At 40.7% G+C, this 24,270-nt stretch overlaps 2 protein-coding genes across 2 annotated transcripts in view; one reads left to right on the top strand and one right to left on the bottom strand.

Moving 5' to 3' along the window:
• LOC148650772 (tax1-binding protein 1 homolog B-like) overlaps positions 1-4,682 on the top strand; it is a 37,776-nt gene extending 33,094 nt beyond the window's left edge. Inside the window, exons 17-18 of the mRNA XM_088600301.1 lie at positions 2,726-2,820; positions 3,423-4,682. Coding sequence (XP_088456427.1) covers positions 2,726-2,820; positions 3,423-3,621 — 294 coding nt within the window. The 3' untranslated portion in view covers positions 3,622-4,682. The remainder of the gene's footprint in view (positions 1-2,725; positions 2,821-3,422) is intronic.
• Positions 4,683-5,145: 463 nt separating this feature from the next.
• LOC148650771 (juxtaposed with another zinc finger protein 1) overlaps positions 5,146-24,270 on the bottom strand; it is a 78,963-nt gene continuing 59,838 nt past the window's right edge. The window contains exons 4-5 of the mRNA XM_088600302.1: positions 14,221-14,390; positions 5,146-7,348 (exon numbers count right to left, since the gene is read on the bottom strand). Coding sequence (XP_088456428.1) covers positions 7,172-7,348; positions 14,221-14,390 — 347 coding nt within the window. The 3' untranslated portion in view covers positions 5,146-7,171. The remainder of the gene's footprint in view (positions 7,349-14,220; positions 14,391-24,270) is intronic.

The raw sequence follows: 24,270 nt of genomic DNA, 5'->3' as shown, positions 1-24,270 counted from the left end.
TTATTCTTTGCCTTCAGTTGTGTATTTCTGTGTCAATCAGTTATTTAAGTTCAGACCTGGTCGATATATTATCATAGTGATAGAAATTGTACACAATGTTCTGTATGAGGTCTTACCAGTGTATTATGCAATTTTTACATGATGTCCTTTGATTTAGGAACAAGAGGTATAAACTAAATCAGCAGCATCAGTTCACCAGTGCTGAAAAACTTGAAAAAATTACTATATTAGCTTCCATTGCAATATTCTTTTATGTCTCTTGACCTCTCTAATTTAATTGTGCTCATTTCCTTAAACTGGATGCTGTTCTGTTTTTTATCGTTATTTTTTTAATCTTGGCTGATCAATTTTACCGTTTGTCCCCTGCTTTTCAGACTTTGATTTATTTATTCTGCTTGAGGAAAGAACAGACTCTTAACTAGACTTTAATTTTGTTGAACGTTAGAATAGGACAGATCCAGAATCTGCAAGGTGGGAGCCTCATATTGAAGATTATGAAGAGATCTACAGTATAGGAGTTTCCTAGTTATTTTATTGGTGCTTTGTACTTAAATGAAATGTCATAGTGAAACTGTGCTCTGCAACTTGTCGGTTGCTTAATCTATACTATAATTCAGACATAGGACTTCAATAAGATAATTAGAAATTATACAACTATAACATAATGTTCTTTATCTGAACTATGCAGAAAGCGTTTGAATTAAGTAGTGTTCTTTCCTCAGCAAATATTTCTTGTACGATTTTCTTTTCCTTTTGGCAAAGTGAGAGACCTGATTGCTAATTTGTGCTTCTGAAAGGACCGTGCTTATACAGTGCCTTGCGAAAGTATTCGGCCCCCTTGAACTTTTCAACCTTTTGCCACATTTCAGGCTTCAAACATAAAGATATATTTTTTTTATTTTATGTGAAGAATCACCAACAAGTGGGACACAATTGTGAAGTGGAACGAAATCTATTGGATTTTTGAAACTTTTTTAACTAATAAAAAAATGAAAAGTGGGGCGTGCAAAATTATTCGGCCCCTTTACTTTCAGTGCAGCAAACTCACTCCAGAAGTTCAGCGAGGATCTCTGAATGATCCAATGTTGTCCTAAATGACTGATGGTGATAAATAGAATCCACCTGTGTGTAATCAAGTCTCTGTATAAATGCACCTGCTCTGTGATAGTCTCAAGGTTCTGTTGAAAGCGCAGAGAGCATCATGAAGACCAAGGAACACACCAGGCAGGTCCGTAATACTGTTGTGGAGAAGTTTAAAGCCGGATTTGGATACAAAAAGATTTCCCAAGCTTCAAACATCCCAAGGAGCACTGTGCAAGCGATCATCTTGAAATGGAAGGAGTATCAGACCACTGCAAATCTACCAAGACCTGGCCGTCCCTCTAAACTTTCAGCTCAGACAAGGAGAAGACTGATCAGAGATGCAGCCAAGAGGCCCATGATCACTCTGGATGAACTGCAGAGAACTACAGCTGAGGTGGGAGAGTCTGTCCATAGGACAACAATCAGTCTTACACTGCACAAATCTGGCCTTTATGGAAGAGTGGCAAGAAGAAAGCCATTTCTCAAAGATATCCATAAAAAGTCTCGTCTAAAGTTTGCCACAAGCCACCTGGGAGACACCCCAAACATGTGGAAGAAGGTGCTCTGGTCAGATGAAACCAAAATCGAACTTTTTGGCCACAATGCAAAACGATATGTTTGGCGTAAAAGCAACACAGCTCATCACCCTCAACACACCATCCCCACTGTCAAACATGGTGGTGGCAGCATCATGGTTTGGGCCTGCTTTTCTTCAGCAGGGACAGGGAAGATGGTTAAAATTGAGGGGAAGATGGATGCAGCCAAATACAGGACCATTCTGGATGAAAACCTGTTGGAGTCTGCAAAAGACCTGAAACTGGGACGGAGATTTATCTTCCAACAAGACAATGATCCCAAACATACAGCAAAATCTACAAAGGAATGGTTCACAAATAAACGTATCCAGGTGTTTGAATGGCCAAGTCAAAGTCCAGACCTGAATCCAATCGAGAATCTGTGGAAAGAGCTGAAAACTGCTGTTCACAAACGCTCTCCATCCAACCTCACTGAGCTCGAGCTGTTTTGCAAGGAAGAATGGGCAAGAATTTCAGTCTCTCGATGTGCAAAACTGATAGAGACATACCCCAAGCGACTTGCAGCTGTAATCGTAGCAAAAGGTGGCTCTACAAAGTATTAACGCAAGGGGGCCGAATAATTTTGCACGCCCCACTTTTCATTTTTTTATTAGTTAAAAAAGTTTCAAAAATCCAATAGATTTCGTTCCACTTCACAATTGTGTCCCACTTGTTGGTGATTCTTCACATAAAATAAAAAATTTATATCTTTATGTTTGAAGCCTGAAATGTGGCAAAAGGTTGAAAAGTTCAAGGGGGCCGAATACTTTCGCAAGGCACTGTAGTTGTCAGTACTAGAGTACACACATCCTGGTTTCAAGGTGCTGTCTGAATCAAGTGCCCTTTGCATTGAAGCATACACTTGTGTCCTGCCCATACACATCGCAGTTGTGGTGCTGATTTTGGTCAGGATGAAACCTAGAGTCAGCCACTCCTGTGAGATGAAGATTGGCTGTAAAAATGGTCCGATCTGCTGTTATTGGGGCTGTTTGTGTGGTAATCAGTGATGAGCTTAGCATTTTGCAGCCCTGTCGTGTTCCTGAGACTTCGTGTGTGTTGTTCCGCAGAGCGAGGATGTTGCAGAGAACATGCAGTCGACTCCCCACGACTCTCACAGCTCCCTGCTCCGCGACAGCAGGGCTCGCTTCTGTTTCGATTCCAGGTAACTGAGTCTTTTCCACTTGATGCTCTTCTTCGTGTGTTATGTTACTTCTGACCATATTTGACAGCTTGGCTGATTTAGAGTGCAGATGTGTTCTCTTCTAGCTGTCAGCAGCCCCAACTGCTAATAAACCTCTAAGGATGTACACTACTGGGAAACTGTGCTCCAGTGCTAAAGCTGTGTTTGGAGGAAAATAATCAAGATTCACATGTATCTGTTGCCAAGGCTATTGACATTTAAGTTAAGCAGATACCCACTATGTTTGAATTTTACTGTATGGGTCAGTTCCTTTTTTAATAGGTTCATTGTTATTTTCATAATTTAAGGCCTGGTTAAGCTGAGAGAGTTCATAGAGAGAGCATACTTCACACACGTACCAGGAACTAATTTCCTTGCCACCAAATATCTAAGTAAGAGACTATTACCCTCCAGGTCTAAGAGCACTCAGATTCCCAGTACAGAGCGACTGGTCCTTACTGCATTTGGCAGTCAATTGAGCTGGACGAGTCAGATTCTAAAATAGGTTCACTTTTGCTTGTAAATGTGGCGTTTTAGCAGTAAAATTTAATGGGTTCTCCATTACTTTTCCTTTTATTCTGTAGCATTGATGTCCAAAAGAGATGCCCCCTGTGCGAAGTCATATTTCCTCCAAATTATGACCAGAGCAAGTTTGAGGAGCACGTTGAGAGCCATTGGAAAGTGTGTCCTATGTGCAATGAACAGTTCCCCCTGGATTGTAACCAGCAGGTGTTTGAGAGGCATGTGATGACTCACTTTGATGGAAACGTGAACTTACAGTAATTGTTCGGTTGTTTTTAGTTCATATGACATATTGTTTTACAGATTTACTGTGAGTACTAGCAATACACATTGACACTCTAAAATAAATAATCACAAAAAGAGGTAAATTGCATACTCTATCAAGCTTGTGTTGTCATTACAGTGAAAATATAACTCACAACTGCATGCAAGATGTTAGGTTCACATTTTTAGGAACATGAGATTATTTTCTATAAATGCAGGATATCCCATATTTAGGATCTGTTCAGTTCTAAGGCAGTACTGAGGTCAGAACAAGAATGTCTCAATGTCTTTATCAGTGTGCTTGATATAGCGAACTATATGACTTTGACGGAGATGTAGTCTTGGCTTTCCTTAGTGATTGCTGAACCTTACCAATCATACAATTCTCATTTGTCTAGCTCAAATGTGACTGGCCCACAGCCTGTGTTAAATATAAAAGTACTTGATGTGGTTTACCCTTCTATGACTTTGGCATATTTGAAGAGAGAAATTTCTTTACTGAAGTCTGCACTGAACCAGACTGAACACTGTGAAGGACAAAGTCTTTTTATTTCCTGTTTTCTGCATTCTCCTAGGTAGATTGCTCTATGTAAGGAATACAGTCGCTTCTCATAGAAATTTACTTTAGGGTTACTCTGTGGTTTCTGAAAAATGTCATAGTAATGTTCACTTCAATAAGTAAACTGGCTACCGATGGCCATTAAATCAATATTTTAGAGGAAAATAATTTGAGAAATCCAGATCAGTACTTAAAAAATACGAATACAATAAGCTGCTTTTGATCTTTTAGTATTGTTTGTTTCTGCTCACTTAAGTTATTTCTGGCACTAGCCCTAATATAGGAACATCTGCATTCTTGGGCATGTAGTTTTATGTGGTTTACAAGCATGTATGAACTTTGATTTATATGTTCTACTTGTCCTTTGAATTTTTTTTCTTTAGTTATTCAAATGTTTGTGTGTAGTGAGATTTCAACTATTGGTTATTGTTATTATTGGGAGTCCTGGATTTTGTTCCCTCTGTAACTGCTATTTCCAAATAAAATATATTTGGCTTCATGGGAGTGTTTCTGCTTGTGATAACGCGTGTCACTGTGTGTCAGGAAGAGTGAGCCTCACAGGAGTTCTGGAAGAATAAGAAACATATGCTTATTCTCAAAAGCTCTTGATTATTTAAATACCAACAATGCATTGCATTCACATAGAAGAATATTGTAGGATATTTTGGGCATGTAAACAATTTAATGTATTTGAGCATTTTTGAGTAGCTGTGTTTCCCTAGTCACTTTTAATTCTGTTTCCCAATCCTCTACCTTCTCTTTTTCAAATCACATGTGCCAGCATTAATGGTAAGAACTGACATGTGCAGTTGTTACTATAATTGTGTTCCCAGTATTATATGGATAGTAAATCAATCCTTTTTAAAGAATGCAAAACAAAGTGCAACAAGAGGAAACAAGTTGCAGTTTAACTCCCAGAATGTCAATGCATGAAAAGTGAAACAAAAAGTCTCAAATGACACTTCTGTTAGAGGTTTTTTTTTTAATTCTTAAATGTAATCAGATTTACATTTATAAAGCAGCTTTTTAAAGAAAGTTTGACTTAGTAAATCACCTTCGGTTCCAAAACATAACCTCTGTTGCCTTCATACACAAAGGAACATTTGTTCTCCACAAAACATACGAAAATATAATTTAAAGCACTTACACAGACACAGTACAATACATTCACTATACACAGTATATCAAAATAGTCCCCTCCTTACCTGTTTTATAATACTGTCACAATGTTAAACTAAATATAAACTGTAATTCCATTACAATATTCATTTACATGCAGTGGTGACATTTTTATGACTGTTTAGCAGACCCGCCCAGCACTCTGTTTTCATTCTCTTATATAACCCAGAGACGGGACTGTATGTGTTACTTTCCTTTTTGAGCTTGGGCCAAACTGCAATGGGATGGAAATGACCAAATAAAGCCAAATTCACAGGAAGTACAATGTTTCTTTACATCTTAGCCGGCTGCCACGTGTCCACATTGCCACAATCTCTAACCCCACCCCCCCACCCCCTTACAATTACTGTAGTGGACTGGTTTCTGAAATGGCTGTCCTGCAGTGAATTATCAATACCTGTGGAGTCTGTGCAAACGAAGAAGAAATCTTAATACTTTCTGTATGTCCTGTGAAGATCTCAGAATTACTGTAAAACACGATGCCTTTGTGCTGCAGGTATTCTGCAGGGATGGAGCAGACAGGGGTCAGCGGTATGACCTGAAATGACTCCTTGCACTACACAACACTGTAACAGTAATGAATGATAAGGCTCAAACTATACTCTCCAGTACAGTTTCACTGTAAATCTCCACAGACCAATAAGACTGGAATGCTGTGAACTAGAATACAAGGCCATTAGAAGACCATTACAATTGTGTGCATATAAACTACAAAAAAAAACACAGGAGGCTTGGTGGAAAAACGAATTCCCCTGACAAAAAAATACTGCCTCCTTTTTTGTTTTAATTTTTAGCTTTGCAACCACAGGTACAGGCTTGTCCAGCAGTTACATGTTTTGGCAACATAAAACATTGAAACGCTATTGGCAATTGATTTAACTACAAAGTGCTTAAAAAAACTTCACCTTTCCTGATGAAGATGGTGCGTTTCCTGTAAGACGGCATTGGAATTTGTGACAAGAGGAAGAATGTCAGTTCTATGAGCCATTTTGGTGGGTACAGGTAATGCTAAATACTGTGTGGTTCCTTGGGCAGTACTGTGGCTCTCGAAACCCAGCTGATCCTGACTTGAGATCTGGTTGTGGCGTATACAGAAATTACTACAGCTTTTCAGGGGCCATGATAATGAAAGATTCAAACAGCCTTGTTTGAAAAATCTTTGAAACATATAGAGGAATTTTACACATGAATACGGTATAAAATACAACTTGGATTTTGGATAAATCTAACTTTGTCAGGTTATAGAAGTATATATATAATATACCAGGTAATAAGCCATGTTATATTACAAACATTCAATATTTTTTTTCCATTTTTTTTTACTAAAACTGCATTGTTCATCTCGGCACTCAATGCACTTTGTTGGAATGAGTGTCAGTTCTAAGGATGTTTGTTCACACAAGATCAAACATCCTTTGTTTCTCCTAAACTACACAGAAGCCCCTTCACTCCCTCCACCAGCTCTCCTTTGCTCTGCCTTTCTCTGCCCGGTTACTCCCAACAAGCTGTTGTCAAAACTGTCCCAGACGATTTGTCACTTTTTCTTCTTTTAATATTTAGCACCGTGTGTCAAAAGTAATGAAAAATAGGTATGATAGCTGAATGTGCAAATGTACAAAAACGAACTCTACAAAGATATATCATTCCAAAATACAGAAGAAAAAATATCAAAGCATGCAATAAAACTTTAGTGTACTTTTAAAGGGCTGAAAACAATTTCCTGTCCAAAAAGGTGGCTGATCTAAAACAAATAAAAGGAACATCAGCAACTGCTGGTGAAGGTTCTTGGCACAGCTGGGACCAGCGTCTTCACTGCTGCATCTTCCTGATGATCTCGGCAGACACCGGCGGGTGGAAGTTGATGGTGTGGTGCCGCAGACCCTGAGCAGCCTTGTAGCTCTTTCCACAGCGGCACTTGAACGGCTTGCGGACACGAATCTGCGTTCTGTGACCATTCTTGGCATGGTACTTGATGCCATTCACATTCTGTGAAACAAGAAACATGACACTGAATATCCACCTAATTAAAATCATTTTTTCCTAACACATTACCAGTGCTCTCCAGATCACTGAAACTCGAATGACTGAATCACAGTTTTTATCATATGTGAAATGGGTCTAACATTCTTGCCTTAGTTCCCAATGACAGCTCGAGATGGGCGTATATCCTGTTCAAGGCCGAGAGCTTAGTCTAGCTGTGTCTTTGTGACTGTAGTCACCAGATCCACGCCTTACAACACTTCAAAGCTTCTGAAATCACTTAATTTAAATGGATTTATTTGAATTGACAAAAACAAACCTACACTAATGTTCTGCTCTTTCGAAGCACCATAGAAATCTCAACAACTTCTTGAAGGTGTCCCTATGTACTGGAGTTTTATAAGGAGGAAACGTGCTACACACTCAGTATGAACAGACAGACTTCAGGGAGAAAAACTTAATAATAATTCCTTAAACTTATACAGCGCTTTTCTGGACACCCCTCAAAGCTCTTTACAGGTAATGAGGACTCCCCTCCACCACCACCAATGTGTAGGCCCACTTGGATGACATGACAGTAGCCTGAGTTCACCAGTACACTCCCCACACACCAGCTCTCAGTGGGGAGGAGAACAGTGTGATGAAGACAGTGGGGATTATTAGGAGGCCATGATTGGTAAGGGCCGATGGGAAATTTAGCCAGGATGCCGGGGTTACACCCCTACTCTTTTCGAGAAATGCCTTGGGTTTTTTGTAATGACCACAGAGAGTCAGGACCTCGGTTTTACGTTTAATCCGAAGGACAGCGCCTGTTTACAGTGTAGTGTCCCTGTCACTATACTGGGGCATTAGGACCCACACAGACCGGAGGGTGAGCGCCCCCTACTGCCCCCACTAACACCTCTTCCAGCAGCAGTCTCAGGTTTCTCAGGAGATCTCCCATCCAGGTACTGACCAGGCTCACACCTGTTGAGCTTGCAGGTGATATGACTGCCGGCATCTTGGACTTGACAAGTTAGGGGCATGCACACAAGAACACTTAGAACTGCAGTGTGCTTTACTGAGAAGTTTGAGGCTACTTGTGTAGTAGCCACCCTGTCAGAAAGCAGGAGGAGAATGTATGTACCTGTATGTGACCACAATTTGCCACACTTGACATTACTAAAACTAAGATGCTCGCTGCACTCAGAGCAGGGTGGGTCAGTGCTGCTACTGCATGAATCACGATTCATGCACTTATCGAGCTTGCTCAGCTTTAATACGAAAATATGAAATTAATTTAGTTTGGTCATTATTAATGACCTTTATGCTCCAGAGGTTTACTGGGAAAGACGATTCGTTCCCTGATTTCACTGGCTATACTCATCGGGCTTTTCTCCTTTGCCCTCTCAGGTCAATGGATTGTGTGGATTTAAATAGCCAAGGAAATGGACTGAGAATGTGTTTGCATCGTGGTATTTAAATTAAACGAAACATACATGTTTCACTTTAGTCCCCTTGATCCATTATACCACCCAGAATATGATTCCTCCTTTTTCCTTTTTGAGAATTAAAATAAAAAGGCTGAGCTCTAGGCTCGCAGGCCTTAGCCTGGGCCACACAAACTAGTTCAAGACACAATTTCAGACACTCCACACCTGTTGCACATTAGCAGTTCGCAGACTGTTCTTTAAACTCTTTCTCAGCTGCCAGTGTCTTTGATGAGCAGGTAAATAATGTACATTTTAAGTGGAAGTCTATCTAAACTGCCTGGTCACAATTAATAAAGTGCTCCTCCAGAGCAGATAGGACATCATGAATTCCATCTAACCCAGCGAACTTCCAATACACAGGAAGACAACTAGACACTTCAAAGCCTGGATTAAATATGAACCTTGACCCACCTGCTAATCGTACTTTATAAACCCTGTGCTTGATAGCTGTTTCTCACTGAGAAGAAGCAAGAGGCCTCAGCCAAATAGAAAGCTGCCATCAGGAAAGGGCTTTTTATAATTTGTGATTGGCGGGCGAGGAGAAGTTTTAATTAAATCCAAACCTGTCTCAGAAAAACAAAATAACCATTTTTTTTCTCTTCTTCAGCTTGTTTAGCTGCGGCAGTTCTAATGCAGATTGCAGCTCGAAGGGGAGCAGACTCCTGGCAGTCATGGCTGCAGAGTTTCCCACATCAGTGTGCCGGCCTGGCGCAGAGCCTGAGCACGCAGCCCGGACAGGGAGACCCCTCGCCGGCTGCGGAGGCTCATTAGACCGTGCCAAGTCCAAGTCAGGCTGCGACACGGCTGAAATGTTTAAACGCGCAGCGCTCCTTCAAAGATGCCCTAGCAGGAAATTTATTGAGTGATTGATTTCTTCCAGAAAAGCTAAACTCTGTCCTGGTCTTCCACATACACCCAACCAGCAAGCAATTATCATTGCCTGCCGGCCGGCCTGATCACTGTAACTGGATCTGCCAGCTGGGTCAGTCCTGTTTCTGCTCATGACTGTCACGATATCGCAAGAGGCCCATCAGAAAGCCCCACAAGACAAACATCTGGGCTCAATTTGTGTTTGACAGATCCTGTAATGATAAGTGGGTTTTATAATTTTTAGATTGATCGGCTGTATAATTATGTCAGGCAGTGACTGAGATTTATCTTTGCCATACATACCATATATGAGTGGAAAATCTTGTAAAATTTACAAGCCTTCTGATGTGGACTGGATATGTGCATTTAAGAACATCTAAATCTAAGAGTAACCTGCAACCAATTTGGTAATCATTATTTCAACACAACACAGCCCTTACATATCTATTGAAAACTTTTTTTAAAAAAAGTGATATTGCTACTGCCACTGTTTGTGTGATTTAAAATATGTATGGCTTTAGGAAACTTGTTCATTTTATGCTTTCTGTTCATATTAACTTGTGAAAATTGAACTAAGTACTATTTATAGTGCAGGCTTGCAAATATTTACCTCCCTCACAATTTAAAGAGACTCCTGTCATGTGGTCCTCAGACCTGTGATTTATAATGTGTTCAACATGTGGTGCATCCTGGAAGACTCAAGTAAGCAAATGAAAACTGACAAACAAATGCAGCTCATTCTGGAAAGAATGAGTACTCTGCAGAAGGAGATGCAGGAACTGTCAGAGCCCGATGACAAGGACCAACAGGCAAATCCCAAATTCAAGGATGAAGGCACCCAAAATTGTCACTCAGTGCCGAAACAGAGAGGGTGAGAGAGAAGGGCGCAGTTTGTCAAAGAATGTAAAACTGAGGCCTGTACACACAAGTTCACATCACCATCACCCATCCAGGGCCAATAACAAGAGCAAGAGCAAAGACTTGATGGGATGCTACCATCAAATCCAGATAGCAGTCGCACTCTTTTAACCAGTTCCAGTGACATTAAGACTACTAGAGAAAGAGAAAAGGTGGACACTATTGACTCCTTGGAGCTGAGGTGGCTATAATCCATACAATTGGCTACAATTGGGAAAGCAGCTTATACATGGAGGAATAATCCGGAGACGGCAAGCACCAGTTGACCAGGGAGTTTACAGAGAAATTTAAAAACACTAAATTGGAACAGAACAGAGAAGAATCTAAAGAAAATCTGCAAAGTAGGTACAAAGTGGACTGAGTCAAAAAGAGAAGGGAAAAATAAACATCAAAGAACCAGGTAATAAGCCCATTTACTTAAATGCCAGAGTCTTGGGAACATATTGTAAGAAAATGCATTTAACAGCAATGTATGTGAGAAAAAAAAGTGTGCGAAGGTACTGCCTTAGTAGGCGATGATGGTGAATCACAGAAAGATAACAGATGCTGTACAATGAAGAGCATTCAGGGGGAGGCTCATGAGCTGACAGAAACAAGGGTCTCAAATTTTGTACGAATGTGATGCATCAACAAGCATTCAAAAGGTCTTGTATTAGGAGCAATCCTATAGACCACTACATTTAAATATCAATTACAATGCAGTTATATATAATGGAAACGGGAACATACAATACATTATGTGTTAAGCTAAAAGTAGTATAAATGGGAGAATAAGGTTAAAAGTTTATATATTAAGGTTTTTCAGAATGCTTGTCCTCAGAGATTAACTGTCAAACAGCAGGCAGTAGGTGCTGAAGAACTGGCATGCTTTTGTATTTATAATTAGTTAATAGAAAACAGCCTTATCAGGGGTTAACACAATTAGTTGAGTGCCTCAGGGGCCCGTTTGAGGACCACTGCCCTTCCTAATTTATACTGATGATGTAGATTCTGATACAGATGATCCCAAAATAAAAAGATTAGCAAACAATGTAAAAGATGCAAAGAAAATTTAGATAGGAAGGAAAAGACTTAATAAAAAGACAAGGCAAACACCTTTTAATTTAGAGAAGTGCAGAGTTTTCTCATGTAGGTAAAAAACAAGCTATAACTCTACAAAAAGATGATACTTTTGGTATTTATGAAAATAACATAGGTTTTTTGCTTTATACATCATTTACACTACACGTACACAATGCGGGAAAGCAATATGAAAGGGAAACAGAACAATACGATATATATAAAGGAGCTCACATCTGAAGAAGGCTCCAGGGCCGAAACGTTGTGTTTTCTTTCTTCTTTTTTTCAGCATGGACTAAAACTATTACTTGTTCCTTTGAATACGATATATAACATCACAAGAACATAACAGGCCTTAACAAACAGGAGGAGGCCTTTACGCACATCAACATTATCTGGTAGAATGATCTCATCCAGCCACTTCTTGAAAAAAGCTTTTCCAGACTCTTACAGCACGTTGTGTAAAAACGTTTTGAGTTTTACAAGCAGTTCTATGCAGTCTAAACCTGATATGTGTTTCTATTTTGACCCCGTAAGAAGTCGGTATGTGGAGACACATAGTCAACCTCATCAACAGATAAAACAAACTTGAATCCACAGCGAGACACAAACCAGAGAAAGTGTAAACTATGTGAAAGTGCATTTAAAACTAAGTATGAGAGGCACTTCTTTACTCTACATGTGGATCGTGGTAGCATGGAACAGGCTACCCAGCCATTTTTATGAAGCTGATACCCTGGATGTTTAAGAAACAGCTGGATAAGACCATCAGATAATTGGGCTATTAACACCCTAAATGAATGGCCAAATGCCTCATAGATGTTGTCCCATTTTTATGCTAACTGTTTGTCTGCCACCCTGCCCTGATTCCCCTCAGCAGTCTCAAGGAGACAGTCACTGTCGCGCTGCTCGCTAGGGCTCTATGCCCTCGTACTGCTGGCACTTACTGCCATCTCTGTGCTGGCTGTACGGCCCTGTGTTGCATGGATCGTTAGGCTGTCCTGTCTGACTGCTGAAGCATGTAAGACGTGCAGGAGAACCCTCATGCATTTAAGAATATAGCAGCTAGGTAGACAGAGCTGGGAGGAACGCAGGAAATAAAGAATAAGCCCTGGAGTCAAGCAGAGTACAGTCAGGATGTGACAAATTACAGAGCGAATCTTCCATCCTTTTTACCCTGAGATTCTCATTGAAATGGCTGGGTGCCCTGAGACACATGCAGTTTTACCTCCCATCTCCCCCCACCCAATACTATCCCCCTCCCCCCCGACCCAATACTGCTGAAGCACTCCAGCAAAGCTTGTGAGAAACGCCCAGGCAAACTCAGAGAGGTCTGACCAACTAATGCAGTGTACCAACACCCACAACATCTGAAACTTGAAAAATGAGAGAAACTCATATGATGCATAATTTCAGTATTATTCTTCTCTTTATCATGTTTAATTCTAAAGGGAAAAACACGATGGGTTTTATTCTCCTAGAATATCTTAAATTGATCACGTCTCTAGATCTCTTCAAGTAACTATAAATCACTTTTTCACCGTAATATTTATTGAAAGACGTTCCTTAAACAAATGAAGCACCTGTCTGGAAACCCTGAGATTTTCATTGGGTCTGTTATGAGCGAACATTTGCTGTTTTTTTTTCTACTGGAGTAAATTATTGAAACTTACACCTGCCTTTTAAAGTACTTAAGCAGGACAGACTGCAAACCACATGTTTGTGGAAATAAAAAATTATATATGACATGGTTTACACTATTCTCACATCATCACTAACAGCTTATCCAATTCAGGCTCACAGCTGCCTGGAGCATATCCAAGGAAGCAGTGGGTGCAAAGCAGGGCACACCCTGGTTGGGATTCTAGCCCATCGAAGGGCACACACAGACAGACACAACACACACTAACACCAGCACCAGTCTTTCCAAAAGCCAATTCATCTACTTGTATGTCTTTAGTCTGTGGAAGAAAATTTGAGCACCCAGGGGAACCCCAAGCAAACTCAGGGAGAACACACAAACCCCACACAGACAGCATGTGTGGAACTGAACCCAGGGCCCCAGTGCTGTGAGGCAGCAATGCGAACAACCGCGAACAACACCATGCAGCCCACATATTAATATGAATTATGGAATTATATATCCTCTACACAACACTATGGATTCCACATTCCACGTTTTCCTCAAATATACTTATTTCTAAAAAAAAGAAACGTATCTTTAATTATCAAAAGAAACTTCTCCATCTTGCAAACAGTGCTTCTCCAACAGTGCAAAGAAACTATTTTCTAAGGAAAGGGAAAATTTGCTTGAGCAACACAAAACTGTTCAACGTTCCCAGCTGTTTAGTGTATTGTAACTACTGTGAAGACAAAGATGAAAAATAAATTAGGACCAGATAAAGACCATTATAATGAAAGCTCATGGATCAGATAGCTCTGTAACCAGGGCCACACTGTATGTGTGGTTTCAGTGTGCTCAGGCGTGCTGGCCCAAAACATCTACTGCTTTCCGTGGCAAGAACACGGCGATCACACAAAGCAAAAGACTAAACTCACCTTGTATCTCTTTTTACATCCAGGGACAGGGCAGGCAAAAGGCTTTTCATCTCCTCCATTCATACACATGGAGCTCAGGATGGACTCCGAACTAATTGCACTTTCTGTGGTCCAGGACTCGTCACTGTCCGATTCTTCATAGTCTACCTCTTCTTCGTCGTATTCACTGCCTATGAAACCAGGACAGACACATCAGAGTTGAGGCTTGTGGAGAGATAAGTGCCCCTCCCCCAAAAAAACAAACACTGGCCACATTTTTACTGGACACAGGTCTATGACAAGGTGGTCATCCTGAGAAAAGAATAAAGGCGTTTGCTCACGTTGCCCGTGTTTTGTCATTCACTTGGTGTCTCCCAAGACCAGGGGTCTTTTATTCAGAGTACAAGCCAAGCCCATTAAATCGAAATGTTGGTGCTACTGGTATAAACCCAGGCCTTCCTCAGTCTGAAAACAATGCAAAGCTTTTGCTGTTTCTGTTTTGCCAGTAACTTGAGGAGAAAAATATTTAAAAAGCAGAAAAACGTTTTACATTGCCTACAGCTTTTGGGTGCTTGTGGAGGAACTGTCAATGCCATTTAAGAATTTAACATCTCAAAATAACATGGATTGTTCGTATAATTCATGTGTTCCAATCTGTTAACAACAGCCATGCTCTGACATTCAAGACAATTCATGACATATTTACAGTGCCACAATCGGTATCACTGGGCTGGGTATTATACATTTTATTTATAAATATCTGCTACGAAATAAAAGGTTAATCAATATTATGATCCAGAAAAGGTAAGTGCACTTTATACCATGTAGTGGAGTTAGTCTGTATAAATGAACCTGGACTGTGCTCCTTGGTTAATGTTGGAACAAACAGAAGCTAAACCATGTTTTCAAAATCTGTGCATGAAACTCCTCTACATTAGCAGTATAGAGAATAAAAACATTAAAGACTGCAGACATAAAAACATAAGAAAGGTTACTTATGAGAGGAGGCCATTCCAGCCTCTAGGGTGTTTAAGTAGTTAGAAGTTAAGTGATTTATAGTTTACATTTTTAGTAAGTGCATGAAAAATCTGGCATCTGTCAGCATTAAATGTCACCTGTTTGCTCAGTTGTGAATTTTATCAAAATCTTTTTAATTTATTTTGCTCATTCTGCAGTGTTCCCTAATCTTCCTAATTTGGTATCTACTGCAAACTTGAGTAATTTGCCAGCTACTCCAGAATCAGATCAGTTATCTAAATGAGAAAGAGCTGTGAACCGAGTGTGGATCCCTGTGGTACTCTGGCACAGATTATTACGTTTCCATTTTTAAAGAGCACCATTTATCAGAATTTCATTTCTGCATGCATTAAAAGCATTTATTCTAAAATTCTATTTTAGAATGGGCCTCTGAATTAATTTTTATTATGCTTTTCATTTAAATATGTACAGAACAGGCTTATTAAAATGGTTTGGTTTTTTATCAAAATTCAAAAGTCAGCACAGCAAAATGAAACGATTCTCACTTAAAAATATCTAATCATCTCATTGGTGCTGTAGGACGATGCTTTAGCTCAGCCTAGCAATCTTATGTAGCTTACAAAGACAGTGACTTCCGGCAAATTAAAAGAAAGAAACCAGTAAAGACGGGAACATCCCTAGCAGTGAGCACATCAAAGTGGAATTATCCCATTCCTCAGGGACAACGACAGAAACCACAAGGGCTGAGCCAGAGAGAAGGCCAAGAGACTATAGCCCCACTGAGAGATGCAGAGAAAAAACAAAAACATCAGCCGCCACTAGGAAAGCTATAAGGTTTGGATAGATATTAAGATTTTACAACAACCCAAATATTTAAACATTTACCAGCAGTTTCCTTCACACTTTGTTACAAACTCATTGCCACTGCTGCTTGCGTTATCTCTCTTTCCTGGCTGAGATCTGGTGAATAAATGGAGGCACTGCGTACGATCAGTTCACACAGCAAAGACAGCTTTGCCCTGGCACCTCCTCCAGCTCACTGAGCTGGGGAGTGGCACGGCGAGGTCTCGGACCCCGCACACATCCCACAGGGGTCTGGAGACTCTTCAGACCTCACAACCTAGTCATGACATAGAGCTGCTTGATGGGATTTAAATCCAGGGAGACCACAGGCAAGGATTCTGTGACGCTGAGGTTTGCGTTTCTGAGAAAAAGTGTTCTAACAGCTCTTAGCTGGAACTATCCACGATCGTGCACGAATGAGTCGCCAGGCCAATATTCCTGGGAGAGCTGCCCCACGTGTGGGAGTCTTTGAACTATCCTGGCACTGGTCCTGCAACGTCCTGGGAGCGTTCTTTGGCATGTGGAATATTCCATGGATTTTCCACTTCTTCGTGCTTCATTGTTCATTCTGGAGAAATCCGCAGGGCTGAGTATGTCAGGGTCTTTGGGAATATTAAACACTTTAATCGGATCCCCTATAGTCTTCTCTGATCAACACTAAAATGTTTAGCTCTACTCTTCTCTGGAATTACAGTATCACGATGAGCAAATTGTATAGTTTTCAAAATGCACTGTACAATTACCCCTCACATTTTATACTTTTCCACATTGCCTGGATGATGAAAATGATCTGCTTCACTACGTTAACTATGCAAGAACCGACACAGAAATTGATACAGATTAAGAAAGACAGTAGTCCTAACACTGAACCCTGAGGTACTCCACTAATTACACCTCCCCCAGAAATCTGAGCATTTAGTCCTTACCTGTACCAGTGCTTCCTGTCCATTAACAAGTTCATAAACCAAGTCCATGCATTACCTTGAAGACCTGCTGCCAGCAGTTTTAAACAATTAATCTTTCATGAGGTACTTTATCAAACGTCTTCTGAAAATCTAAACAGTTTCGCATGCTGTGGGTATTCTCACTGCTGTAGCTTGTTCAAAACACTCCAAGAAGTTAAGAGAAACCATGCTCACCATTCATTAGAGAGCTAGTGCTGAACAGATTAGTTCTAATTATTCTTTCCTTAGCCTTCCGTCAAATAGACTTATTGGTCTGTAATTACTGTGTTTGGTTTTGTCATCTTGAGAGCCAATGAATTGCATCTCCCGTTTCCTTAAGTATAATTAACAGCTTCAGGCTCTGGAAATGTGTTTATCTTAGGTGCTTCTATTATACATACCAGTTCTGCTTCTTCTATGAAAACTTACTATGAAACTTTGCCTTTTTTATGAGGAATGTTGTTTGTTCCTTCCTTGGTGAATACCTGAGTGAAATATGAATTCAATATATCGGCCTGTTCCATGTCATCATTTACAGGTTTTCCTCTTTATTTCCTGGACATTTTCTTTCATCCTTTAGTGTTTGCTACCGTTATGCTTAAGAAGTTTGATTGTTTCTTACAGCCTCCACTGCAACATTCTTTTCTCTTCCTTTCTTGATCTTTAAAATATACTTCATAACATATGCTTGCTTTTCATTATACACTATTTCATTGGATATTGGCTGGAGTAGTTTCCTCTCCTTATGATCTTCTTGACTGACTCGTGTGATTTGTTTGACTATTTGAGCCACTGCTGTCGTGACTCGGATTTCAATGCTCAGCTGCCAGGACAGATCTTGGAACAGGGGGCCCTCAGTACCACCTCAGTTGGAGCCCTCCTTACCACAAAGCGACTTGAATCAAGCAAATTAATTTCGCTCCTCCTCCAACAACTGTGGCATTGCAATACCTCAATTAAGCATTTTACCTGAGGCTCCTTGACTTTCAATATCTGTAATCAAAATGAAATGCTGGACCTCAACCTTGTAAGGAACCTCAACTGGCTGGATGTGAAGCTCAACCAAGGAAATCCAGATCCCAGCTACTCACCAGCTTACTAATACATTCCTTTAATTTAAAAGCCGTATTTCAATAACTGCATTAGGGACACCTGGATGGCTACCTAGGTTTCAATAGCTGATGAATCACATATTTTCAAAGATATTTTTGCAGCAGTGACTTGTTCGTTTACAGAGACCACAGGCAGGTAGCGAAGGCAGTGCTTTCCGAGCCCTGGATCCTGGAAAGTAGAGGATCAGGCCCTGATTCCTGAAACTGTGAATGGGTGGAGGTTTTGATCAGTATAGATTACTACTGATGTTTAGGTCCAATTGGGAGTATTATGACAACTTTCTTTAAAGGTCCCTGGGCTTGTACACACATCTTCAAAGCTGCATTCCAGTATCCTCATTCAGAATTTGATTTCATTGTTGCTGTAATTAAAGGACATGTAATTTTCAAATGTATATACCAAGAGGCACAACAATGGCAATAAATGTTGTTGGTTCCAAAACTTATGTTGCTAGATTTATTCATATTAAATACACAGAACAAAGTCAGTTTTTCAATTTCAGGATAGAAAAATAAGAGGTAATTCATTGATAAATGTAAGACCACACTTGGTAACCAGTGCAAGGGCAGAAAAAACAGTGAAAGTATTTAACATTTATGCATTTCCTTTAAATGTTAAATTATTGCTCCTTGAAAAGAGAGCGTCTTCCTTGATGAGGCACCGTGAGCCGCACTCAATCAGCCTCTAAGGAATAAAGACAGACTGGGCTGTCAACGCGGCCTGCCACAGAAAACACAAGAGTGCTGGTGAGGAATTGCCCATACAGAAGAACAGAAGGAGTCACTGCCAGGAAATTGCTTTTTTAATGTGAAATTAAACATGACCACAGTAAAGTAATAAATTGCTGAGATCTATGTTAGCAGATATAGTAACCCTGTTGCTCTGAATGGGTATTTCCTTTTAATAGTTTTATTTTAAAAAAAGCGGAGAATAATCCATTAAGCAAGACAAGCAGAACCAATTAATACTGCAGGTATGCAGTTTGTCCCCCTCCTGCTGAGGTGTGGAGGCCCAGAAGGAGTTCACTGCACAAAGCCCTGCTGTAGCTGGAATAGGCCCTAGTGATTTACACTGGCCTGCTAAAGCACTGCTGACAGTGTGTGTGTGAGAGAGACAGAGGTGTCAGAATGTGAAAAAAGCCTTTTGTACATTAATGAAGGGCAAATACATTACCCCCATATTTTTTATGACTTCCTAATGTATATTTTTGAAACACTCAAAAGAATGATTTAAAAAAATCTGCTGAAATGGGAAAGGTTCTTCTATTAGATATAAAAATACAACCATCTTAAAAATAACTTTATTTCTTATTAAATTTATTTCCAACTAGATTTATTCATACTAAATACACAGAACTGAAGCAGTTTTTCAAGTTAATTCATTGATAAATGTAAGACCACACTTGGTAACCAGTGTAAGGGCAGAAAAAAACAGTTTATTTGGCCACCAAGAGCCATCAACAGTCTCTCAAGAACGTCTTTCTGCAGACAGACGCAAAGAGAGATGAGAGAGATGCCTCAACCTACCGCGCTTCCTCAGCAGTGACTGGAAACTCCAGCAAGAGAGCAACCCCAGTGATCGCAATGCTGGCTCTGTGGACAGACGGGCCACTTCCAGAGCACGGCTCTCCCCTCTGCTCCGTGACACCACAGCTGCCCTCCTGTGGGCAGGGGTGTCTCGAGCAGATCAGCAGGTCCGCTCTGCAAGCAGACTGCAGTTCCCTGGCTGAAGGCAGTGTGACTTGATTGACTCTGGCTTCTGAGGCCAGCATGCATCAAGGCACTTCCAGGGTGAAGGGAAGGCTGGGTGGCACCTAGGACAGCTGAACCGCTACACTGCGGTTAGTCAGTGTCAGGCTGGATAGCTCCCTCTGCTTCTGACGAGTGAACATCTCTCACCCCTGCGTCAGTCGGACCTCTCTTCCCCTTCCATCTTCATCAACGACAGGATTGATCCTGGGACCCAATGAACGCCTTCCAGTTAAAGGTTTTGCAGGAGCACAGCAACAAGGCAATGACAGCAAAGAGCTGCAACCTTTCAACTCCATGGCAGAGCTCGACAGGGGCAGCTCATGTCCCCCTGCAGGGGATGTCAGGAAGTAGTTAAATATCCCCCTTGAGCCAGATTGAGACACATAGCAGCACACAAAGAACAGCGAGCAAAAACCCAGAGAGTGGGTCTTCAGCCTTGGAAAGGATAACAGCAACAGGCCAAACCATGCAGCACTGGCTTAAACATCTGTTGGCACACCAAGACTGATGTAGCCCCCATCAATAAAAAAGATGACATGACCCAACCAATAAATAAGAGACCAATATGTTATGGAAAGTTATGCAAGGTTATAGAAATCATTATAAGTAGCAAACTATACATATATCACATATATGAAAATGATTACCTAGAAAACAGTCATTGATATTGAAAAAGTACTGCAAGTCTTGCTTAACTAACTTGAGTTCTTTGAAAAAACAGCAGCAATAACTGTCACAAAAGATCATACAAAAGGGTGTATTTAGATATTCAGGAGACTTTTGATAGAGTTCCTCATAAAAGTGCAATTATCAAATTAAAGGCTGTGAAGAGAGTTAATTTCGATTGAGATGTGGTTAATAAATAGAAACAGAGGGGTTACAGTTAAGGTGTGAGTGCTCAGTTTGGGGTGATGTAATTAGTGGAGTACTACAAGAATCTGTACGAGGACCACCGCTTTTCATAATCAATTATCAATATCAATTTGCCAATTTTTAGGAGAAATTAGCAAACATTGTATGAGAAGCAAGGGTAATTCAAAAAGATACAGAAAAAATCTATATGCAAGCAATCTTAGGGTTTTGCATGCTGGTAGTCAAATGATTAATCTAAATACAAAATTGAAAACACTGACCTTGAAGGAGCTACAGTACTTATGAAAAAGACTGAGGCATTTATGTTGACACATCATTCACTTCTTAACAAAGTGGGAAAGCAATTAAAAAGGCAAACAAAATGCTAGAGTATATAGTTAAAAGTGCAGAATTTCAATTACAAAAAGTTACATTAAAATTGTATAATGCACTAGTAAGGTCTCAGAATGTTTGGTACAATTTTGGTCACCACAATAGAAATAGTTATAGAAATCAGTTTAGATAAGACCAATGTGTGGTTTAAAGGAGCTTCCTGCATAGGCAGGCAGAAGGAACGGGACCTTTATTGTCTTTAACAGCGAAGACAACGAGGACACCTAATACAAGGAATCAAAATCCTCAGGACATTAACATAGTCTGGATTTTGTCAGAATCAACGATGGAATCGAAATCAGGGGACACACGTAGAAACTACATGGGAGTTTAAAACTGAGAACAAGAGTGACTTCTTTACACAATGGGATGTGGGAGTATGGAACAGGGCTATGTTATTGAAGCTTTGGGTAAAGCTGTCAGTCCCTTGAGATCTGGACTCAAGGGTCCTGTGCGTATGTGTGGGGAGTGATGCCTGCTGCCGGCACTGCTGTGTTCTGACCACGCAAGACACACCTGCCCCTTGTGGACACACTGGCTCACTGCTCCTTCTTAGGCAAACACTCTAGTTACACCCGAAGAACCTACAGCAGTCGTAATTGCTACAAAACACAATGTGCTTTAAAACACTTAAATCTTTAAGTGGGCTCAGCACATATTTGAGAGAGGAGGGGGTTTGCAATTCCTACTCCCCTGCAAAGCAGGAAATTTTCCACCTTAAGTCACAGGATACTAATTGAACCCTGGCACATGTTTAAAGCCCATTTTAACAAAGTTCAAGCAAGAATTAAAAACATTTGTGCTGCAAAAAATGAACATCTGCTGTGCACTTAAAAACCTGGAAATCTCAAGGACTTGAGCAGCTCTGTGCTCCCAGGCCCTCCTTACACCCTGGGCTTGCCAGGATAAGCAGCTTAGGGCTAATGGATGAGTGCGTATAAAGAAGCTGACTGTAATTAGCATGAACATGAGAACAGTTCTGAACATACTTTCGATGTGAAGTTCTGCATCGAATCCCTGAGAAAGGCCTTTATACCATTTAACACGGACAAAAAAACAGACATGCTTTACTCCAGTCAAATTTCTTAAACAGAAAGTAACACCCTGAAAAGAAACTCTGTATAATAAAAGTACAGCTACTATATAAGCATGTTATATATTTTTTTGTTTTATGATTCACACATTGTACTGTATGTGCTGAAACCAAACACTTTTCACTGTTAAGGAAAGCATTCATAGTGCACATGCAAAGTCTAGGCCCAGAATCCATTATTTTTAACTGGTTTACCATCCCTTCCTAAGAAATCTGTCCAAAATGTACATACAGCCATGATTATCCAGTTAGGACTATGATCAACCAGGAAGCTGAGGAAGGTTTGAACCAGGAAGCTGATGGCAAACCACTCCATAGAGTATATTTCTGTGGTGGTTTGCAGGTTTAGTCAGCATGTCAATGGCAGGGCACGTCCAGGAAGCCCAAGGGTACTGGCTGAAGGATCAGTGGCTTCGCAATCGCCTTCAGAAGGCAGCTGTCAGCGAGGGCGTGAGGAGCACCAGGTTGGACCCTATGCGGCGCCAAGACTGAAGGCGATTGCAACCAATTAGCATCCAAATCCCAAAAGCAAAAGGCCAAAGTCGGAGTCGAAAAAGAGAATGAGGTCACGAAGCCAAAAGAGTCAGGTCGAGTGAATCTAACTCCAAGACGGGAAGCGAGACGAAGTCAAAGCAGGAGGAAACAAGGTTGTGTAGCTGAACGTCAGGTGGGTGTTGAAGCGTGCACCAGAGATAGCTGAAGGGTAATTCCCACTAGTGAGTGGGGACTGAGTGGAGTGAGAGGGTGTAAGTAGGGAAGAGCGTGTGGAATGACGATTGGTTAATTAATGTGGGCGCTGGTGACAACAGCTGGACCAGCTTCTAGGAGACACAGGCTCCTTGCAGTGCTAATGTCGGTCACGTGTGATGTTTCATGTCCTCTTACAAGACCAAGTGAAGCTGTGGGGACCAACATGTAGAACGTGGGAGACAGAGGAGTGCACATTGTTTCATGAATGTTTCAACCTTGGCTGATTCTATCATTTTGTTGAACCTCAACATGACAAGACAACATTTTTTCCAGCCCCAGCAATGTTTTGGGACAGAATGTAATTACATTTCAAGGTCAGTCTGGAAAAGTGCATTAGACTACCAGAAGGTCTTTTCTTTCATTTTTTGCTTGTTATGTCTTTGCTTCTTCCTTTTAGAGGAAGACCCAAAGCCAAAGAACAAGTCTTCACAAAGCCCTGACGCACAAGCGTCACATTACATGGTTGTCCAAGGAAACTGGATTTTCTGGGAGGCATGCAAACGTCTAAGGAAAAGTGAATGGAACCTATTCAATGGTCAGACTGACTTACCATTTCAGAGCTGCCTGAAAGACTGACCAATGAGATCCACCAGAACTACACAGGTATGTTAAGTACTGTATGCTGTTCAACATGTGATCACAGCTGACACCAAACTGAAGAGCTGAGATTTTAGGACAGTTCCCATGTCCTGTTGTTGCCTTTATAGTTGCAAAATACCAGAGCTGTTAGGAAGTGAAGCTTAGGAATAGAACTATGTGGGAAAGAATTCACTTCAGGAAGAGGTCCTGAGGTTAATATCCACCCCTGAGTTAATAACCACAAGAAATACACCAGAAACACTAATTTGGAGAGAAAGAACAACAAATCTCACAGGCAGGCTAAATATGGCAATCTTTAGAAAACAGATTCACACAAATTAACCAAACGGAACACAAGGCTGTGATAGCCTTCAAGAATTCAAGTTTGGATTTTCTTTTGCTTGATTTGGGAAACCAGCTTCTTAAAACATTTGGCAGCCAAACGGTCCCAGAAAACATTTTTGAGATCCGGCACCAATGGAAGTCTCAACTCTCCCCCATTTCTTGAACTAATTGATTTTTTTAACTGCTTTAACTGCAAAGTGTGGGGATCTCTTCATGTGGGTACTTTTTACAGGGCCCCTAGTGACACATTTATGACTCACAAAATTACAAACTCTCCTCAACAGGATTAAGAAATATGTATGAAGTCTTATGTGATCTGGCCTATTCTTTATTTAATACATTTTACATAAAATTGTCAGGATTGTAATTGGGACCTCCCAGTGATTGCTACCTTTGGGCCCACAGGCTGACTAACTAACATACGATTCCT

The sequence above is a fragment of the Lepisosteus platostomus genome, chromosome 12 (assembly GCF_059453375.1).
Source record: "Lepisosteus platostomus isolate fLepPlt1 chromosome 12, fLepPlt1.hap1, whole genome shotgun sequence".
Classification (NCBI taxonomy): Eukaryota; Metazoa; Chordata; class Actinopteri; order Semionotiformes; family Lepisosteidae; genus Lepisosteus; species Lepisosteus platostomus.
This window is presented reverse-complemented; position numbering and strand designations above follow the sequence as displayed.